General features: G+C 32.5%; 2 protein-coding genes across 2 annotated transcripts; one reads left to right on the top strand and one right to left on the bottom strand.

Annotated features, from left to right (window-relative positions):
• Positions 1-4376: 4376 nt before the first annotated feature.
• LOC130803083 (two-component response regulator ARR18-like) lies at positions 4377-7328 on the top strand. The gene is made up of 5 exons (XM_057667250.1): positions 4377-4900; positions 5138-5214; positions 5435-5471; positions 5618-5729; positions 6617-7328. The coding sequence occupies exons 1-5, from the start codon at positions 4567-4569 to the stop codon at positions 7071-7073; spliced, it is 1017 nt and encodes a 338-aa protein (XP_057523233.1). The 5' UTR covers positions 4377-4566; the 3' UTR covers positions 7074-7328.
• Positions 7329-9069: 1741 nt separating this feature from the next.
• Positions 9070-10278, bottom strand: LOC130802454 (uncharacterized mitochondrial protein AtMg00810-like). The gene has a single exon (XM_057666472.1). It carries the CDS (start codon positions 10276-10278, stop codon positions 9070-9072), a length of 1209 nt encoding a protein of 402 aa, XP_057522455.1.
• Positions 10279-23240: the final 12962 nt, after the last annotated feature.

Here is a 23240-nt window from a genome sequence, read left to right as displayed (position 1 = left end):
ATGTAAGACGATCTCACCATAAAATATTCTTAATACACGAGCTGAATAGCCCAACTCCAATTAATAAAATTATTAACATATGAGGTACTTATTTTGAGGTCGTCTCACTAAGAAACAATCTCTCATAAGAGTAACTTTTAATTTTTAAATAATTGAATATCGAATAAAAAAATATAATAGAACATCCACTTACTATTCAATTTTCATGGTGAGCACCCCTCATCATCATATCATATCCAATGTTCTCGTTCATAGGAAAATTATGATCAGGATTTAAGGAGGAAAGAAAAACGATAACTTAGACCCGCAAAGGAAAATGCGGTAAAAAAATCCCTCGATTTAAGATAGCTGATGAGTATCCCTAATAGCCCTAATTAAAAGGGACTAAAAGACAGACATCCTCATAGTAAAGAGATACGAGATCCGCATAAATAGGGTCTCATATTTCAAAAACTACTTGAAAATTGCAAAATTAAAATTGGAGTTGGTGTCTTAGTGACCATTGAAAAGAAAAATCAACTGGGAAGAAAATGACAATAGAACTGTTAGGAAGTTGACTTTACACCTTAACATTTATGTAAATGATATTTTTTTCTCAAAATATGACAAATTTAAAGAAACAATCAGAAAGCATATTTAGCTTAGTTTTCTCATAAAAAATGCAATAATCATTTTTATTTGGTAGTTAACATTTTTTCATTAACAATTTTGCAATAATATTTACACAAAGTCTCATTTAACTCGGTGTCATTGTGAGATAGTTTTTAATAGGTTAAAACATTTATTTTCGTACTTAAAATATTTACTTTTAATTGTTCATGTTTAACACATCATTTTAAATGTAAAATATTTATTTTTTTGAATTTGAGTTTCTTATATGAACATTTTTCTACAATATAAATATTCATAATGCCACTAATCTTATTTTTCTACAATAAAACTATTGAATTTAGGAGGTAAATTTTCCTTCCAAAATAATTTCTACTACTTGATTTTCCAAAAGTTGGAGGGAAGGATTTAAGTTAATTTTTATTATTTTCATAAGTTCGTAAATTATCGATATGCTTGTGGGCCACTTTTCCATGTGGATCTCATCTTGCCTTAATATTAGTGTAAATTCCATATAAGAATATTTCTGACTCGAAGAAAGTATAATTAATGTTTATATAATTTAAAATAATATTTTAATCTAATTTACTATTAAAAATTGTTCATATAATCATTAACAAACGCCCCAAGAACAATTATTAGCGGTTTTTAATTTTTAAAGAGGAAAAACTGTGAAAAATAATCCAATATTTTACTTATTGTTATTAATATTCTCATTTATTAATTATTTTTTAATTGTCTTATTTTTAATATGTATTTACTCCCAGTACGTTCTAATGGTTCTGGGAGTGAAGCTGTGATGGTTCAGATCACAATGTATGTTAGAAGCAAATATATAGTAAATGATGAATTATTAAATAATAATTCAAAAATAAAATTATTCACAATAGATAAATTGAATTATTTTCGACAATTTTTTCTACTAAAAGTAGAGGAAGGCCAAAATAATTGGACAAGAAAGACAAGGGTCAAGGATAGAGAGATGGGGCATATATAATTTCATTCTGTTGAGTCAAGCTCCAAATCTCACCATGATGGAGGTGAGTTTGATCACCTCGTTTCTTATTCTTTGGCTTGCACGTTTGAGAACGAAGTTGTGAGTGCAAAGAAGTATGAGAGCTTATGTTTTGGCTCAATCAATGAAGTGATTGATGAGAATAGTTTTGAGTGCCTTAATGACAGGAAGGCACGAAGTTTGGGAAGGTTTGAGGGCCGCTCGACCAGCTGAGTGCATGGGGCTGGATCGAGCCTTAAAGCAGCAGCAAGACAGTGAGTCCTGGCCACTCGCTCGACCAGGCGAGCAGAGACGCTCGACCCGAGCGAAGCACAACACACGCGAAGCAGTAAGTTTCTGTTTTAGTTGCGGTTTTTTGTAGGCTTTTAAGCCTTTTGTCCTAGGTATGTTTAATATGTTTTATGACTATATAAGGAGTCTTAGAGCATCATTAGGGTTATGTGAGTGAAGCGAATACACTAGAAGCAACTAGGGTTTATCCAAGAGAGTTCTTCATTGTATTAGTAAGTTTGTGAGAGACCACCATTAAGGGTGAGGTCTTTGCTTTGGGATATTGTTCTTAAAACTTGTAAGGTGAGTCATTAATGTATTACTGATTATATTAATGATAAGATACTTATTTTGAGGGAGAGGTATCCATAGATACCTCATATATTGTGTGTTTGACTTCTTCCATTGTTGTGCTCTGTTTTGGTATTTATCTTTACACTTGTTTTATTATTATTTCTTCACCATTGCCATAGTCTATTCTTAACACATTTTTATTCGAGTATTCCCATAACAAAGTAGTAGATACTAGTACTACAAGTCTACAATAACAAGAGTCAACAGCACATGGGATGCTATCGTAACTGACATTGGGTACTAATCTTCATGCATCCATCTATGTGTATATTCTTTTGTTACAATGAATTAACCCTATTTACTTTTAATACGAGATTAAGAAGTTACAATATATTAAAGTAGTGAGCTAAATAAAAATAAGAGAGAATTAATATAGAAAGTATAAGTGATGAAATCATGTCTAGTAATAAAAATGGTGAAAATCCTTGAAAAACAAAAATCAAAAATAGGTAAATTCATTGGGACGGAGCAGGTCAATTTCGATAAAATGTTTCAAATCGGTTTAAAATCGTGTATTGTGTAAAATCCACATTAGTTTTGATGTATTCATGTTGAAGTCGGATGAAAGTTGGGTTCAATTATAAGGACGTGAATTATTAATCATCGAGTCTATTTTAAACAACTGTAGACAAAGTATATTTGTTAATAGTAGTAGTTGGCATCTTACTCTTCAAAATTCTACACTTCGTAATGTACTTATTCATTGTTTTGATTCCTCGGTAAATTGGTAAAATGTAATTTCATGCATATATTACTAATTGTATAGGCATATCTTATAGTGAAACAGTCTCATATATTGTTATTAAAAATAATTATATGGAGGCATAAATATAATTAAATAAACTTACAATATTAGAGACATAATTATCAGTATATGATTCTCATTTTGTACTTGATGCTATATATGAAAAATAATTTGCCTAGCTAATAATTCTCTGTGTATAATTTAGTCCACAATTATAATTATTGATACATCACGCACATGCTGTATATATGCAAGACATATTATTAATTAATTATATATATATTTTGAAAAGAAGATATTTTATTAATTATACATATTTTTTTGAAAAGAAGACGTATTATATTTTTATTTCTGTAGATCACTTGTCTTGTGTTGACTACATCCACTGAAAGAATAATCCTTGTGTCTTTCTTTAATTTTGGTTGCCATAATTCAGCCTAGGAAATTGTAATAAAGACATTGATTTTCTTTTATTTTTTTTTATTTTTTTTATTTTTTGTAGAAGCAATGAGACATAGAGTCAATACTCAATAATCAATATGGAGTATATTCTTTGAAATTATTAATATTATCTAATTGGATTTTACAGAATTATTTATTGTTTTTATATCGCAAATGTCCACTTATTATTAATTGGAGCAAGTATCGTTTTACTCAAGTTAGGTCTTGAGTTCAATTCTAAAATAGCCCTTTTATTCCCTTAATCTACCCTTATATTAAAAAAAGTTAAGCTATTGAGTAGAGAGGTACACTTTTATTCTCTTTTTTAATTTTCTAGTCATTTACTTTCTTCAGCCTATTTCATCTGAAAAAAAGTAAATTTTAATAATTTTATATTTGTATAACTAAATGTTTTGTCATTTAAAAGTTCATTAACATTGTGTTTTAAGGAGGGGGTTAAGTATAAAAAACAGACGAATTAAAAAAAATGTTGCTGCACTAAAAAAGTATTTAGTTGTTTTTTTCTGAAATAAATTACGTACTATGAACAAATATGACTAATAATCAATCATCCTATAACATAAATTTTAAAACATATTTGAAAGATTTTACGATCCTAAGATTCAAGTATATTGATTTCTATCCTATCTCGTTATCGATTTTAGGTAGAATTGTGATAAGAACTTTGCTTGTTGCCCTAGCTTATATCTAATCAAAACATCAGCATGCACTGCAAGTCATCGCTCAACAGATCATCATTCAAAGAAAAAGAAAGAAGTTTCAAAAAAAATAAAGAACAAGGAGCAAGGAAAAGAATTGTTTGATTTATATATATACTCCTAGATTAACAATTAATTACAATAATAATAACAATAATAATATATTATTAGAAGAGAATATGGTTAAGAATTTCTTCAAATTCTGCCATACCTCACATGCTGGAATTTTTCCCATCCTCTCTCTTAAATTAATTTATTTTTCCTCCAATAATAATAATACCCACCTAAAAAGACCTACCTATTACTTTTGGTCTTATACTAATCAACCCTTTTAAAAAGTCCTTAATCATAAAATTATTTTGAGAAAACAACATATAGGTGAATCCAAAAGGTAAAATTAGAGAGAATTAGGTATGATTAGGGCAAAAAATGATAGTACACAAGGGTACAAATCTAGCCTTTCTAATGAATATAAACTTGATTTTATGTATGAAGATGAAAAAAAAGAAGAAGATGAAGAAGAAGCTAAAGAGGAAGTGGATGATAATAATAGTAACAGCAATAACAATAGCAAATTAAATGGTTTGAGCTCGAGTTCGAGCACCGTGGAGGTGGGCGATAAAAAGGCGCCCACCTCCTCGGGATCTGTTCGACCGTACAACCGTTCGAAGACGCCTCGACTCCGATGGACACCGGATCTCCACCTTTGCTTTGTACAAGCCGTTGAGAGGCTGGGAGGTCAAGAAAGTAAGTAACATTTTTTTTGTTAATTAGACTTTTAATAAATTAGCTAAATTTATCTTCTTTTATTTATTAGTCTTCAAAATTTTTGATTCTAGAGAGATAAGAAGGAAAATTGATCTTGTAGTTAGGAAGTGAGAATCAAACCCTTATACAAAGAATTAAACTGACAAAAACTACTTAATTAATTTAAGGGTTATTTTGAATGATTTTTGTGATATGAAAATTGATAAAATTGTGTAGGAGCAACTCCTAAGTTGGTTCTTCAATTGATGAATGTCAAAGGCCTAAGTATTGCTCATGTCAAGAGTCATCTTCAGGTAACTAAAATTAGTACATACTAATTAAGTCAACAATATATATATATATATATATATATATATATATATATATATATATATATATATATATATATATATATATATATATATATATATATAGTTTTATGAGCAATCTAGAAATTTAACCTAATTAAGCCAAAAAAAAAAAATTCTTGTTTAACATGATGTTAACTATTTAAAATTGTTTTATTATTATTAGATGTACAGAAGCAAAAAGATTGATGAATCAAATCAAGGTAATCAACTATCTAGCTCCTACTTATTAAGTTATTTGATTAATTTTTTGAAAAATAAATTAATTAGGGTATTGCAATGTTAATTATGTGACTTAATTCTTTTTCTAATTTTGATGTTAATTGTTGATTGATTATTTTTACAATAGCTTTGAACAATCAAGAGATATTCATTGATGGAAGAGATAATATCTTTGATCTCAGCCAACTACCTATGTTACAACGCTACAATAATCAAAGAACATCTACTTTTAGTCTAAGGTAAAAAAACAAAACCCTACAGGTTATAGATTGAATAAATAATTTAATTTTTGGAATCATTTGGTCAATAAATATGTTAATTTTATTTAGGAAAATTAAAATTTAAAAATCCTACGCATTTACATAGTTTAATAATAATAAAACTCTGATCTGTTAATTAATATATATAAATTCCACCATTATACTCCATCATATATTCATGTAAATTACTTTTCGATTGCTTTTTAATTTGTTGCATTTTAAGATTATTTAACTGTACTCAAACTTCTTGTTGTTGGATGACATATCTGCATCAATAGATGGTCACAATTCACATATACGGATATTATTGAAAATACTTCACATGTGAGACAAGATCCCACATCGATAAAATAGTGGGTTGTTGACTTGCATATATAGTGGGTGAGCTAATCTTCCTACTACCATATGGTTTTGGGAAATAATGAACCTCACCAAGTGTATGTGCAAGTCAACGCTCTTGACTCGTGGATTTGTAGGCTCAAGCCCACGGGTCTCCCATGTCCACACGAGTGGGTCACGGTGAAAATTATGTGACGAATTGTCACGGCCTAATATGGTATCGGAGCCGAAGGTGGTTCCTGGTATGATGTGGCTCACATGTGAGGGGGAGTGTTGGAAATACTTCATATGTGAGACAAGATTCCACATCGATAAAATAGTGAATTGTTGACTTGTGAGCTAATCTTCCTACTACTATATGGTTTTAGGAAATAATAAACCTCACCAAGTGTTAACAGATAAAACAATCAAAAAATATATAATTAGATGAATTTTTATATACTAATTAAAATGTGAGAATTTTATTATAAGTTTTAATTTTCTTTTATTTAATATCTTAAACTAATTATTTATTTTTTTGCAACAAGATATGATGATTCTTCATGGAGACCATATGAATTCAACCAGATTTACGCTCCATATACAATTGGAACTTCAACCGGATCCGATATGTCTCAAATCGGGTCAAATTGGATAACCCAACAAGCCCACAAACAAGATCCAATAATCCAAACCAATGCATCCTTATTATCATGTCAATTCACAAGTATTAGGCCAATTAGGGCAAGCATGGAGTTTAACCTAGCAATTAGTCCCTTTACAAAAATAGCAACCCCAAGGGAAAATAACCATGAATTTGGAAAGAAAAGAAAAGCCATGGATCTGGATCTTTCTCTAACCCTAGCTTCTAATGATAATATATACGATCGATCAAAGAAAATGAGTACAGGGCATAAAGATAATTATAAGTTCTTGAAGGAAAAAGATCCTACAAGTTGTGGGAATACTGAACAATCAAAGACATGTTTGGATCTGACTTTATGAATGAAGACAATTGCTGAATGAGAACTTGTTGTATTGCACAAGGTATATATATCTTTCTCGATTCTTATTACTTGCAACGTTTTAACTTTAATACTACAAAAAAATCTTAATTCCGACTAACATTATAGTATACTACCTGTATTTCAATTGTTTCTGTTAGTCGGAAATCAGCTTTTTCTTGTAGTGTAAACTTGTCAATATACAATTTTGACCATTAAAACTTTTTATTTATACATTCGTAAAAAAAATAATATTTAAAATTTACTAAATAAAATTAAACTAAAAAAATATACATTTTAACTTTTATAAAATTCTTAGAATATATGGTCAAAAATGAGTATATAATAATGTAAAAGTTAAAACGTCGCAAGTATTACAAGAAAACCGAGGAATAATATATGTAGTGCATATATAATTAATAATAAAGGTAATGCCAAATTTACATGTTTTTGTTGTTATATGTCATATTATTATGATCAATATTTTTGTTGCATGCTTGTGACTCTAATAGTCTGTGTCTAGGAAATTGAATTTATTATTCTTTTAGTAATTAATTATAAACATTCACTAGAAGTAATTGCTTAAAAAAGGGTTAGCTAATTAATTTAATTGATTGATTAATTAATTAATCACAAAATTTGGGTTTTAGTGATTTTCTCGAAGACCTTCACCACCGAGAATCATTGTTGTCTTAAATCTCAATGCAGACAAATTTGCCATCAAATTCTTGCTTGCATAGAATTGTACTTTATACGGAATATTTAATTAATTATAATTTTTTTTTTGAGATGAATTTATTTATTCAACAATATTTTCCTTTGATATTTAAGTTTTTTATGAATATATTTAATTTAGTATCATTGTTGTCTTAAATCTCATTCATTTTTTTTCTTATTCTCCAATATAATCTCACTCTATTAAATTTCACCCAAAATACAACTGGAGTTATATTTTGAGAGTAACAAATAGAATATTTACAAATTCTTAAATGAGACGGTCTCATCGTGAGATCATCTCTATTGAACTGACTCATATATATTTATGGCCCGTTTGGTTGATGGTACTAAATGATGGAAAAGGGAATGATTTATAGTGTAAAATTTCATCAAAAGTTCTATATCATTCCCATGGTAATGAAACTTTGATCACAAAAAAGTTTTTTTGTTTACAAATTTTTATTACCACCTAATACCGCATCTCCCAATGGTAATACATTGGAATGAAGTTTGTGAAGAAAATGAGATGATTGAGATTGGACAAGCATGACCATCAAGGTAGCCAAGAGATTTTTCAACTAAAATTTCACTAGTTTTTCATTTTCATTACCACCGTTTATTATCACATAGCAAACGAGCGTTTAGTGTGCTAAAGTAATCGATCACTTATAATTTTTTAAAAATCAATTATAAAAATAAAGTAATTATATGAATTTATTTGTTTGATGTCTCGTGAAGATTATAAGTAATTGTGTGCAAAATTAGAATCTAGGAGTATGTGAATTGTTGCATGGCAGTTAGCTAGCTAGCACGATTGTCAATAATGTTTGAATTATCTTCCTATTTTCATATAGAATGTCATATGCTTTGGGATGGAGGATTGCACATATCATGATATTGGAATGCTCAAATCAAACTTAGTAGATTCATAAATTTGAGCAATATTATGCTCCTTCTTGCTTTTAAGTACAGGTGACTCGAAATTTAGTCGATCTTATAATCGAATTGACCATACTTTAAAAATAATTCACAATTATGTAAAACACAATATGAATACAAAACCCGATTTTGATTCGACCCAAAACATGTAACCCGAATAAACACTATTCTTAAGCTTCAACTATCCTCTCCTGTCTGTTTAAGGAAGATATATGTTGAAGGTGGAGGATTACTCCATTAACAGAGAAGAGAAGCAAAGAAGACCAATATTATTGAAGAAAAAGAAAAGAATGAAAAAATGACTTATATATTTACAAAAAGGGGCTTTTAACATATATATATCATCCCTTTTTATTAGAATTAATAGGATTATATCCTATATTATTAACACCCCCCCTCAAACTAGGAAGGGAGGACATGCCTAGTTTGCTCATCAACTGATAATGCTGGTGTGATGGCAAAATTTTGGTCAAAACGTCAGCCAATTGATTCTTGGTTGGTAGATAAGTCAGCTGAAGAAGACCCTCTAGAACCTTGTCTCTAGTGAAGTGACAATCTATGTCGATATGCTTCGTTCGTTCATGGAATACAGGGTTCTTGGCAATATGTATGGCGCTTATGTTGTCACAATGCAGAAGAACCGGCTTCAAAGAAGTGAGTTGAAGTTCTTCTAAGAGTCTTACAAGCCAAGTGACTTCACTTGCTGCAGATGCCATTGCTCTGTACTCAGCTTCACTGGATGATCTTGATACTGTCCCTTGCTTCTTGGATTTCCAGCTTATTGGAGAGGAGCCCAATAACAAGATGTAGCCTGTGATGGATCTTCTGCTATTTGGACATGAAGCCCAATCTGAATCAGAGTAAGCTTGGAGTTGTAATTGATCAGAGCCCTTGATGAGAATACCTTGGCTTGCTGTACTGTAAACATAATTCAATGTATGTTGCAGGGCTGCAGCATGTGGGATGCGAGGATTCTGCATAAATTGGCTAAGATATTGGACAGTAAAGGCTAGGTCTGGCCTAGTGTTAGTTAAAAAATTTAGTTTACCAACCATTGTTCTATAATAACTGGCAGCCTCATATAATTGTCCCTCAGTATTAGATAATTTTAGATTTTGTGGAAGGGGAGTGACAACAGATTTGAAACTTTGATTTTTGGATTCTTTGAGGAGATCTTTGGTGAACTTTGTTTGTGAAAGAAAAATACCTTCATCAATATAGTTAACTTCCAAGCCTAAAAAATAATGCAAAATGCCTAAGTCTTTAATACTAAAAGCATCATGGAGATGGGCTTTGAGTTGAGAGATGCAACCAATATTATTGCCAGTGATAATAATATCATCAACATACACAGCAACAATTGTAATATTTGTACTATCCTTCTTAATGAAAAGACTATAATCATTTTTAGATTGAACAAAATCTTGAGCTTTTAAAAAAATTAGTAATTTATGAAACCATTGCCTTGATGATTGCTTAAGACCATATAAAGATTTTTGAAGTAAACATACCTGGTTTTGAGGATTTGGAACACCATCTGGAACTTTCATATATATTTTCTCATGTAGATCACCATGAAGAAAAGCGTTATTTACATCTAATTGAAATATGTTCTAGTGATTATGCACAGCAAGGGCAAGAAGGCTTCTGACAGTAGCCATCTTTACAACAGGTGAGAATGTTTCTTCATAGTCAATGCCATGCTTTTGATTATAACCTTTGGCAACTAACCTTGCTTTGTATCTCTCAATTGAACCATCAGCATTAAGCTTTATTTTATAAACCCATTTGCTTCCTATAGGCTTCTTATTTTTAGGTAGATCAACTAAAATCCAAGTTTTATTTTCATTTAATGCTTGTAATTCTTGCTTCATAGCATGAACCCATTTAGGGTCTTTTGAAGCTATGTTGTATGAAGTAGGTTCATTAAAAGAGGTGAAATGAGCCATGAGACATTGCTGTGAATGAGTGAGAGCATGAGAAGACATCATAGAACACCAGTTGTTTGCATCAAAAGAAACATTATTACAAACATAGTCAGATAGGTAAGTAGGGGGTTTAGTAGGTCTGTGAGAATGTCTTATAGGAGCTGTAGGTGTGGTGTGGTCATGTTGTATGTTGCTTATTGAAAGATCAAGAGTCTGAGATGGGGATGTATGTTCATAAGTGTGAGAAATGGTGTTTTCAGCTGCTACATTATTCTCTGGAAGAATTGGTGTATTTAAAAAATCATCCACAAGTATGTCTGCAGTGGTTGAAATAGGTAGAAAGAAAGGATAGTGTTGTGTATTACGTTTGTGGACAGATTGCTGGTGAAAGGGATAGTGTTTTTCATAAAAAGAAACATCTCTGGATATGGTTATTGTGTGTGTAGTGATATCATATAATTTGTAAGCTTTCTGATTATTGGGATAACCAAGGAATATGCAAGGATTAGCCCTTGTATCAAATTTTGTTTTGTAGGGGGAAGTGTTGGAGGCATAGCAAAGACAACCAAAACATTTTAGATGATCCATGTTAGGAGGAGTATTAAGCAGTTTCTGATATGGTGAAATGTTACCTAGGCTTTGTAGTGGCAGTCTATTAATAATATATGCAGCAGTGAGAACACATTCACCCCAAAATTTGATGGGAACATTAGATTGAAAATATAAAGCCCTTGCAGTTTCTAATAAGTGCTTGTGTTTTCTTTCCACAACACCATTTTGTTGTGGAGTGTTGGGGCAAGATTTGTAGTTAAGGATACCTTTAAGCTGATAAAATGCTTTCAATTTGCCTGCACACAACTCAGGAGCATTGTCAGTTCTAACACTTTGAATATTACTATGAAATTGATTAACAACATATGAATAAAAATATTCAAATATAAGAGGGACTTGAGATCTGTTTTTCAGGAGAAAAATCCAAGTAGTCCTGGTAAAGTCATCAACAATAGTGAGGAAGGAATTACATTTGTTGTGTGTTGAGTTTTTATAAGGCCCCCAGACATCCATGTGTATTAATTGAAAAGCCTTATGTGTTTTAATAGAACTATGGGGAAAAGGGAGTCTAGTTTGTCTTGCTGAAGGACAAATTTTACATATACAATTATTTGTACATTCAGAAACATTTAGGGAAGGGAAAATGTGTTTGATAACAGGGAAAGGAGCATGACCAAGTCTAAGATGCCAAAGCTTCGTTTGTTCAGTGTCTGAAGCAGCACAGCATATAGAGGGAGGAAAGTCTTTAGGACACTGTTGAGTGGAGTCAGGAAAATCAACAAGATTGTAGAGACCTTGAACAAGATTACCAAGCAAGATTGGCCTTTTCAGAGAAGGGCCCTGAATAGAACAACAATCGTGGGAAAAAATAAGGGAACAATGCATATCATTACATATTTTGTTAACAGAAAGAAGGTTAAAATGAAAGTCTGGAACATGAAGAACATCAGTAAGAATGAGGTCAGGTCCTAAAACAACAGTGCCTTTGTGAGCAATTTTTATTAATTTACCATTTGGGATGGTAATGGTATTATCAATGTTATGAGGAATGGGTATGTAAGATTTAAACAAAGAGAGATCACAACACATATGATTAGTAGCACCACTATCAATTATCCAGGTAGATTTGGTCATAAAAAGAAAGCATGATTTACCAGATATAAGACAATTGCGTTCATCAGTATTAGCCTCATTTGTTGAAACACTGTGATTGTCATGTTGAGCAAGAAGATTAATAAGTTGGTTGTATTGATCAACTGTGAGGGTTGGTGAGGTAGTGCAATTGGTGTTAGAATTGTCAGCTTGGACCATAGCCACAATCTTCTTGTTGTTCCAATTGTCTCTGGTAGAAGTATTTGGGAAACCATTCAATTTGTAACAACTTTCTTTTGTGCGACCTTGCTTTTTGCAGTAATTGCAGAATAAAGGGGATCTGCGAGGATTGATGTTATTCAAACCATAAGGAGGAGGTTTATTGGGGTTGTTGTGAGATGTAGAGGCAGTATGTGTTTTGGTATTGTAAAGTTTTTGCTTATTAATAGCAGCAAGGCCAATAACCTCATCAGAAGTGGAATTGAGATGGGAAACTAAATCAGAATGTTTCTCTTCTTGCATGATTAATCTATACGCATAGGATATGCTAGGTAAAGGTTGTTGCATGAGTATATTACCTCTAATGGTTTTATATGTAGGATTAAGTTTCATAAGGAATAGGATTAATCGTTGTTCTTCTTGCATTTTCAGTAATTTGCTGTTGATTCCGCATGTACAATTGGAACAATTGCAAGTAGGGAGAGGATTAGAAGCATCAAATTCGTCCCATAACATCTTAATCTTGGTGAAATAGGTGGATAGACAATCAGTTCCTTGGTCGATATCAAAGATTTGTTGGGTAAGAGAATAGATCTTAGTTCCAGAGGTAATACCAAAGCGCTCTTCAAGATTGTTCCAAATTTCTTGTGCAGTAGAGAAATATAATACGCTTCTAGCGATTTGTGGATCAAGAACTTTCATCAACCAAGAAATGATGGTACTATTGATTCGTTCCCAGGATTTGAAATTAGGGTCAGTAGAGGGAGGTTGTGGGATTTGACCATTGATGAATGCAAGTTTATTTTTGGAAGAAAGAGTAATTGTAACAGATCTTTTCCAATCATTAAATCCAGTGCCATTGAAGGGGATCGGAACCAAAAGAAGTTGAGAATCACTCGGATGAAGATAGAATGGTGAAACTGGATCTTGAATGGGATCGAGAGGTTTGATGCCGGAATTGTTTGGAATAGCAGCCATGAGAAACAAGGGAGAACAGAAAAAAAAAAAATGGTTACCAAAGGGATTTGTTAAGCATCTGATACCATGTTGAATGTGGAGGATTACTCCATTAACAGAGAAGAGAAGCAAAGAAGACCAATATTATTGAAGAAAAAGAAAAGAATGAAAAAATGACTTATATATTTACAAAAAGGGGCTTTTAACATATATATATCATCCCTTTTTATTAGAATTAATAGGATTATATCCTATATTATTAACAATATATATGTTTGCCTAAATACTTTTTCGTCCTAAATTTTAATGAAATTGTTGTATTTTTCTCTTGTTTGTTCTGTTAGTCTTTTTTTTTTAGGAAAATGTAGCAATTTTGTTAATGTGAAGGATAATTTTAAGTATCAAGAATGATGAGTTAAGACATTGTTTTTACCTTTTTTTTTTTGTGCTGAATTTGACTTATTTATATTAACTTAATTTTGATTAAATTATACTTATTTTTAATGAATGTACTAGTTTTTGTTGAGTAAAACCTATAGTTATTTCTTTTTATTGTTTGTCTTTATTTATATCAACTGATTAACTGAATTTATTTTTATTAAACTAATCATTTTATTTTATTTTTTAAAGTAAACATACAGTACTTAACTAATTGTTACTTAATATTTGTGTCATCCTAAGCCAACCATCACATTAAATGAGGACCAAATTGTACCATTTGTATTATAAAAGTTGTAGCATTGAGGACCAAATTGTACCATTTGTATTATAAAAGTTGTAGCATTGAGGACCAAATCCTCCCAAGAGGAGGTTGATCATGCCTTGGTGCAACAAGCTTGGCTACGTAACTTTACTCGAGGCTCGGACGAGCTAGCAAGTGCTTGGACTATTAGAGAATTAATCTAGAAAATTCTTAAGATAACTAAAAAAAATATATTTACAAAATATCTATGTAAAATATCTAAGCTAGAAACATCTAGGATATATATCTAGAATATTGTATAAAAAAATCTAGTTAAGAATATCTTAGGAAAAATCTAGATTAATAATTCTTCTAGAATAGACTATCTAACTAGAAGAATATGCTAGCTAATGTCACCAACATAACCTACTGTAAATAGGAGCATATACTTGCATGTAAAAACTTAAGCATTATAATAAATCCATTACATCATTATTGACTTTATAATATAAATTCATCAATTACAATTCCATTAAAAACCCACCACATACCTACTCCTCAAATTTCTAACAATTGGTATTAAGAGCCAATTTAATCCAAAGCCTTCATTTTTTATCATCCATCTTCTAACCGTCATATCAAGATTATATTAACTCCACAAAAATAAATTAATAATAATAGAATGGCCTCCTCTACAAACACAAACATTGTGAATCCCCAAGTTAATTGGCTAGCTATATTTAAGGGGGAGAAATTTGATCAATGGAGTATGCAAATGAAATCAATCTTTATCACCCAAGATATTTGGGAAATTATTGAAGATGGCTACGAGAAACCCAAAGATACCAATGAAGAGGCTTCTTGGGATGCCTCAAAGAGAGGCCAATATAAACAAAACATAAAAAGGGATCATTATGCCCTTTCTATAATTTATCGTGGGATAGATGAAACAATACTACCTACGATCATGGCCGCTACAACGGCAAAGGAGGCGTGGAGTATCCTGGAGACAAAATATAGAGGCTCGGAAAAGGTAATACTCTTTAAACTTCAATCTTTGTGGGGTCAATTTGATAGCTTACAAATGACAGATAATGAATCAATTCAATCCTATGTTGATCGAGTCTCAAGTATTGTTAATCAAACTCGATCTAATGGAGACACAATTAAAGATGTTAAAATAATCCGAAAATTACTACGAACTCTTACAAAAAAATTCGATCATATAGTGGCTGCTATAGAAGAGTCTAATAAAGATTTAAGATTGCTCAGAGCTAATGGGCTCTCTATTGGCTCATGAAGAAAGAATGCGTAGATTTGATTAGCAGTCGGTAGAACAAGCCTTTCAGGCTAAATTAAAATTTTCTAATGGAGAAAATAAAAATGTCCATGAAAATAATTTTCAACCAAAAAAGAAAAATTTTAATAACCGTGGTCGGGGAAGAGGAAATTATAAAAACCAAGGAAGCCGAGATAATATTGTGTAAGAAAAATGGCCATAACACAAGAGACTGTCGGTACAAATGCAAAAGATGTACACGACACTCTCATTTTGAAAATGTAACACCCCGTAATTTATCGGGTTTAAAAATAATATAATATATAATAAAATAAAATATAACAATATGAAATAAATAAGTAATATTAAATTATATTATTTTATATAATTAATTATACGCAAAACAGAGTAGGTTAACTTTAACGGTAACGAGTTTTATCGCATGACGTTTTGTTTTGATTGTGATAATAACACCATAATTACTCAATTAATTAGTTATATTTAAAAAAAAAAAAAATAGAAGTGGGAATGTGAAGGGGGGGGCTGCCGGTTGGAGCATGGGAGGAGTTTTTTGTAACTCCTCTCATAATGGTGTAATTAGGAGTGTTAATTGGCCCTTAAACTCTTTATTTAATCCTAAGCATCAATGGTCTTCTTCACATTCCTCACTTTACCTCACACTCTCAAAGAAAATTCAGAAAATTTTTCCCTTTGGTGCTTGGTTTTCGGCAGCCTTAGTAAAAAAAAAAAAAAAATTGTTCAATTCAATCTTCAAATCCAAGGGGTAAGTAAGTTGAGTTGTTAATTATAAATTTTATTTACAAGAAATTCTAGTATGAGATTATATAATATTTCTTTCAATATGATGAAATCCTATGACTTATTAGGAGGATTGAGTATTTTACATAAGTTTTCTTTTATAATCCTTTGATAAAATTAATTTGTTAAAAGGATTAAATCATATCTCTGTTATGCACAATTTTTCCTTGTTTTATATTCTTTAATAAAGTTTATTCAAGGTTTAAAAAAAAAATGTATTTATTTTATGGCTTATATTTCTCTAGCAAGATGTTGGTTTGTTAGAAGAAATTTTAAGTGTATGGGATAAGTATTGTAGGTAGCCATGAGTTTATAAATCCTTTAACAAAATTGATTTGTTTAAAGGATTTGTCCTTATATATGTGTTTGACTCAAAAATGATAATATATGATTCTCTACAAAATTTTAATTTGATAAGAGAATCAAGTATTTAATTTAATTGTCATGGGTTATGAAACTTTAATTGCTTTTGAAGAATCTTGTGGATGAATATATTTTAAATTGTTAGTTTTGTGTTTTTGATGATGGTTTGGATGGTTGATGGGATTTTATGTATTGTTACATGTGTGGAAATATCAAGTGGATGGTGGAATGTGAGACTTGGTTTTATTTGTTTTAATTTAGTAAAAGGTAAATTTGGTTTTGTTAGGTATAATTTGATATGAGGATTTAAAAAAAAAGGGTTAGATAATTTAAATAGAAAAAAAAATATATTTATATATATATATAAATATAATAAAAATAATTTAAGCAGCGGGAATTTTCGGACAGCAGCTGCTGCCTCGGTAGTGGCGCCCCGATCCGAGTATCGGGTGTGTTTCGTTGCGGTTTTATTTAACCGATGCGTTTTTAAAACTCGTAAAACGCTTAAAATAATTAAAAATAGTAATCGAATGCTAGAAATTATGAAATTTGGTACCCAAGATAATTGATGCGTTCCGGACGCAGCGGTGAAGTCGGATTTTTAATTTGAATTTTCTAAACTGTCCAATTTGGCCATAAAAGTTTCTGGTCAGAATAGGTATTTTGGAGCGATCATGAATTGGATGAAAACATTTGAAATTATCAAGTCTTTGTGATATTTTAGTAGTATGGAGTGGATTGTTGTGTAAACCCGTTATTTAAACGTGGTTGTTTTGTGTGTTTGTTAATTAGGACCTCGATTCATAAGAGGGTGAAATTCTTGTCGTGCTTAAACGTCGGTTGGATTTGCTGTGCTTAAAGGTACACGCTTAGACCATACTGTTTACTTGGTTGTGCAAGTGATGTTGTTTTATTCCTAATCAAGGCATTGTAATCACATAAGGATTAGACACCTCAAATAATATGAAATGGTTGTGTGGAAATTGAGAATTTATGGATATGATACCCAATAGGGTTAACAAATAAATTGGAAATTATCAACTATTTTTCCCATGGCATTCAGGGATCTTTATGGTCACCATGGGGGTATGCATACTTAGCCTTTGGCGACCCGAACAGGACGGGCAACGTCTTAGGTAGGTGGTTGCCTTGGGATTAGCTCTCCTAAGTGTATTCCACCAAACAAATGGAAATATGACTTGTACGACCCGCACATGTCGGGCAACGTTACAAGGTTGGAAATAATTGGAAATATGACTTGAACGACCCGCACATGTCGGGCAACGTTACAAGGTTGGAAATAATGAACAATGATTACATATTAGAGCCTTTGCATGCTAGGGTAAACACAATGCTTGTATTCAATCCGTTTTAGTATATGTATGATGTCTCTGACGTGTATTGGTTGTTCTTTGGAACCTGCTACGTGTTATCATACGACGTACAGCAGGTTAAATGCAGGCTGGGGGCTGGAGTGAGGATTCAGCTTAGAACCCATATCTACCAAGTCTAGACTTACTTTGCAATGAGACTAAATAATTCAGTTTATGTAATCGAAATTTATGATGTTCTCCTTTATCACGTACAACTTTTAATTTGTCTAGAGGCCGGTGGGCTCTCGAGTTGTAAGTAAAGACTTCCGCTGATTTGCTTTGTTGTTTGACACTGTTTACCTTGTGGACCATATTCCTTTACCGGTGGAACGTTGACGATCCGAGTAAAGATGGGTTTTTCTTGCGTCCGCTTATGAACCGGAATCAGGTTTTCACATGATTTCTTTCCGGGTCATTAAAACCGGGCTGTTACAGAAAAAGATTGTTATTTCCGGCCAAAAGAAGAGGCCAATTTTATAAAAAATAATAACTCTAATGATCAATTATGTTATACTTATTTAAATGCTCAAGAAGAGCAAAATGACACATGGTACATTGATAGTGGTTGTTCCAACCACATGACTGGAAATAAAAATGTAACACCCCAGAATTTCCGACCCCTTAACGAAACCAAAACCGTAAAGAACGGGAGGAAATTCGGGTGTTACATAAAAGAAAAAGGAAAAGAATTTAGATAAACTTTAATTATTAACTTAATAAGGTGAGTGGAAATTTTGGCAGCATCTGCCTTAAAAACTGTGCGTCTTTGTAGAAAAACAAAAGTTAATTCAGAAACTAATAAAGTAGAGGCACCAACGGCCTATCAAAGCTATGTCACGGCGGAATAATTCGTCGCCGGCTTCTCAAATCAACATGCCAAGCATGGATCGTGGTTCCAGTGTCGACGTTTGCGTTTTAAAAAGACTTAACTCCTCAAAACCATACAGAGTTATAAACTACGCAGCGGAAATACAAATGCACGTGGGAGGACACAAGGCCTCATAACAAAACATATACAATCAAAATTTACCAAAGATAACAAGAGATACAAAATCGAAAGATAGGGGTAATGACACAAGTTATGCTTCGCCCTCATCACTTTCCCGAAATGCAATGCAATGCATAAGAAGCTTCAGTACCTGCTAAGCCAGTCTATAATCCTCCTGCTGCTCGACATTAGACCAAAGGCCAATGCGTCATAGCAGGACAATCATAGAAAGTCATCAACAATCAAACATAAACACAAACACGTACACGTCAGTATCGAGCAACAAGTTATATATATGCAACCAACAATCAATTCAACAAACGAGGGAAGAAAGACACTCCAATGTATAAAAATCTACTCCAACCATTCCTCACTTCTGTGCACTTCTCAATGCCTTCACCATTTTCTATTTCTTCCTTAATTCCACGTATCTTCTTTTGTGACTAGAGGCCACCATATTGGGGTTTGCAAGACCCACATGGCAACACCTCAGCCAAGGGCGGTGACGGCCATGCCGGCGCCCAATGGCAAAGTATGATCATACCCCCGTACAGCGACCATATATAGATGATCCATGCCTCCGGGAACTAAACCAACTGGGGTACCAATCCAGTGGAGTCACAGTAACATCCAACTTAATATCTCATCAATAAGGGACTCATTCCCATTCCATCTCATATAATCCAACATTCTACTCTCGCGATATCAGAACTCAATCTCTACCATCTTTACAACTGATTTTCACTTGTAGCACAAACTTAACAGTATTTAAATAGCAAATCATATTCAACCTAGCTAGTATAATATTATCACGCAAGGAAAATATATTGAAGATGCATGCAAGAATCAGTTACTGCGTGTACTTACCTGCACTGCAAGATGACAAGCCACAAAAATCGCTTCGAAGGGGTTCTTACGCCCCTCTTATGAACCGGGCACCTATACACGTTTAAAGTAAGACTAATAAGCCTACTTCACATCATTTACAAAGCACCGACTCCATACAAGCTACGCTATTAGCCAATTAAGTTTCGATTCAAGCTAATACGCATTCTACGCATACTCATGCAATAAATTCAACCCATGTTCATACATGAACTACGCCATCAATTCCAATCAAACCATAACATTAGATTCTAGTCAGGTTTATATCAAGATATGTTCAAGTGAGAGGGCATAACCATACGCTTGTGCGTGATAGTCAAACTATTCACTAGAAAGTTCAAGAACACGTAATACATGACGTTACACTTAATAACAATCATATCACTTATGATAGCAGTGGTTTATTATTTTTCCAAGGTTTTTAGAGTGAAACGATTAAGAATAAATTAGATTTGTAGCTTGGCGAATCAATAACGATTCGTATAATTTGGGTCAAAGTCACCCAACTTAGCAACACAATTGAACATATCAGTATAGCAATCGAGCTCAAAACTAACCACCTCATCAACGACTATAACCACGATAATACTTTCATTAATGACAATCGCTACCTTAATCCGTCTCAATAATTATTATTATCGTTTACTCTACAACAATAAGTTAGACACTATGCTCATGACTTATTGAAATTACGTATTTACAACATCAATAACAACCCAATAAGGTAGTGGCAATTCTCTACAATTAAATCAATAATAATTAGCAACTCCTACTCCCAAATGGCAACCAAAACCATTCCTATAGTCAATTGTAATCAAACACATTACTAATTGCCACAATAATAACCAATCGACCGAATCTTAAAACAACTTTTAAAGTTGTTTAATCAATCATCACCAAGATATAATATAAAACACACATTATTAGTAATTTCATTTCTAAATCCAAGCCCTAATCGTCTCGTATTCAAAGATAATATTTTTTTAATCACTACACATACTAAGATTCGAAGAAATTAATACAAAAACCAACACACAACCCATAATTTCAATCACACTTCAAACTCTAAGTCATAAACATGTTTAATTCATCAATTAAACTCTTACCCACAAAAAGATTCAATGAAAACAACACAAAAATCAACACCTCACCCATAAACTTCATAAAACTTCAATAGAACTTCAAATAAAACTAGAATTTAATTAGAGAAAAGAGAAAAGATGGCTCACAATGGAGAACTAGAAAAGGGTGAGGGTATTGGTGGTTGTTGCGGCGGTGGAGGGCTGCTGGTGTGCAGCTGGTTGCTGCCGTGGCGGAGGGAAGAGGGCTGTTCAGCAGCTGCGGTTTTGGGGAGAAAATCGCAGCCTTTTGCTGCTAGTTTCTGTTGGTGGTTGCGCAGGTGGTGATAGACCCACGCAGCTGGCCGTGGCTATTGGTGACGGCAGCCTCCACGGCAGAAAAGGGAGGCAAGGTTGGCAGTCGTGGCGGCAGCAGGCGTGGAGCAGATGGTGCTGGTTGCTGCTGATTGCGAGAAGGAACGCAGCCATTGCTGCTGCCGCTTGCGAGGGATACGAAGGCGACTGTCGCTGCTGCTTGAGGCGGCTGCTGGTGCGAGGAGAACGAAGGCGGCTGCCGCTGCTGCTTGAGATGGCTGCTGGTGCGAGGAGGGAAGGCGGCGCACGGGAAGAGAGAGGAAGAAGGAGAGAAAGGAGAGGGAGAAGGGAGGAAGGAGAAGACGGCTTGCTTTGAGCGTTTAGGGTTTTGTGGGTCTTTTATACCCCTTTTTTTTTATTATAATAATAATAATTATTATTATGCTTATTTTATTTATTTTTATCTCGGTTCATTTTGTTGCGAGATCCAACTAAGAGGTTCGCCTTCGCGGCCTCACACATTTTAATAAAATAATCATTTTGATTCGAACTTCTTTATTTAAGAAATCGTAACTATATTTTGATATATATATATAAGTTAACATTTACATTCATGTATGCAAGAAATTTATTAAACTAATTCAGAAATAATTTAATATAATTGTAAAATCTTTAAAATGTATTAAAATATTAAATAATTTCATTATTAAAATCTCGGGGTGTTACAGACTACCCCCCTTAAAAGGAGTTTCGTCCCCGAAACTATCGCGACCAAGGTACTAATTGTGAAAATTTGTATTTCTAATAACTCAAGTAGGCGTCTTAACGATTTTAAGCCTAGGGAATTAACTCAAAGATCGTGACCTTATTGACGCTATTATACTCACTCTATTCAAATGTTCATACATATTTCGTTTCAAGCATTCATAATCATTTAAATTAACTCAACACCCAATCAAAACATGTATATATCACACAATTGACTTAACACAATCAATCAAAAGCATGTAAAAATCACAAAATTGACTCAACACGGTCAATCAAAAGCATGCAAATATCACACCAATTGATTCACACAATCAATCAAAGCATGTAGATATCACATAGATAGGTTCCAACAATCAATCCAAAGCATGTAAGTTTGTAACTGGTTGTTATCATAGAAACAAAAAAAAAATGCGTGAAAATGCAGGAGAAAATGCGTGTAAACGTGCGAAATTCTATCGCATTCTACCCCCCTTAAAACTTAGTTACGACCCCGTAACTCAGTAACCTCGAAACATGTGCAAGGATAGTGTGGTTAGACCATGAAACTCTAATTATTTCATATCTTCGATCTCAATACTACATACCCTAGTATATGGGTCTCAATATGTTCTATTAGTAAGACAACTCTTCTCAATGTTTACAAAAATAACAGATCTAGCAGATGTGGCTTTTAAAAAAAATGTATCACTTGAGTTCGTAATAACACGAAACGTCCTGTTATCTAATGTAATTCTTCAAACGACTTTTTCAATTCTACGTGCCCACCTAAGGTCAACTTTGTGATAATCTTGTAATGTACAGAAGGTTTAACTATTATGATTTGAACCATGAATGGGGGCAAAATATCAAAACAACAAAGTTCTAAAAGTAAAGTGCACGAAGTTGCTCAACACTTAACTCGTATTACAATTAGACCCTATACCTAAGGATTCATGAATCTTACAAAACTGGTTGGTTATCAACTCCCAAATCGAGTCACCACTAACTTTACTTATCCTAACATAATCCTGACCTTTTACTTAACATGAAATGCTCTTTTCACTAATCATATATGATCAAATTATTTTATAACATTCTAGATCATACATCATGACTTGATTAATAGATTAACAACTCGAATTAATAACTCATAACATAATAGATGTTTCAAGTGTATAATCCAATTATATATGCCATATTTTAGCAAGAGACTGTAGTTAATAATCATACATTCACAGCCACGATACTAATACAC

The sequence above is a fragment of the Amaranthus tricolor genome, chromosome 16 (genome assembly GCF_026212465.1).
Source record: "Amaranthus tricolor cultivar Red isolate AtriRed21 chromosome 16, ASM2621246v1, whole genome shotgun sequence".
NCBI lineage: Eukaryota > Viridiplantae > Streptophyta > Magnoliopsida > Caryophyllales > Amaranthaceae > Amaranthus > Amaranthus tricolor.
This window is presented reverse-complemented; position numbering and strand designations above follow the sequence as displayed.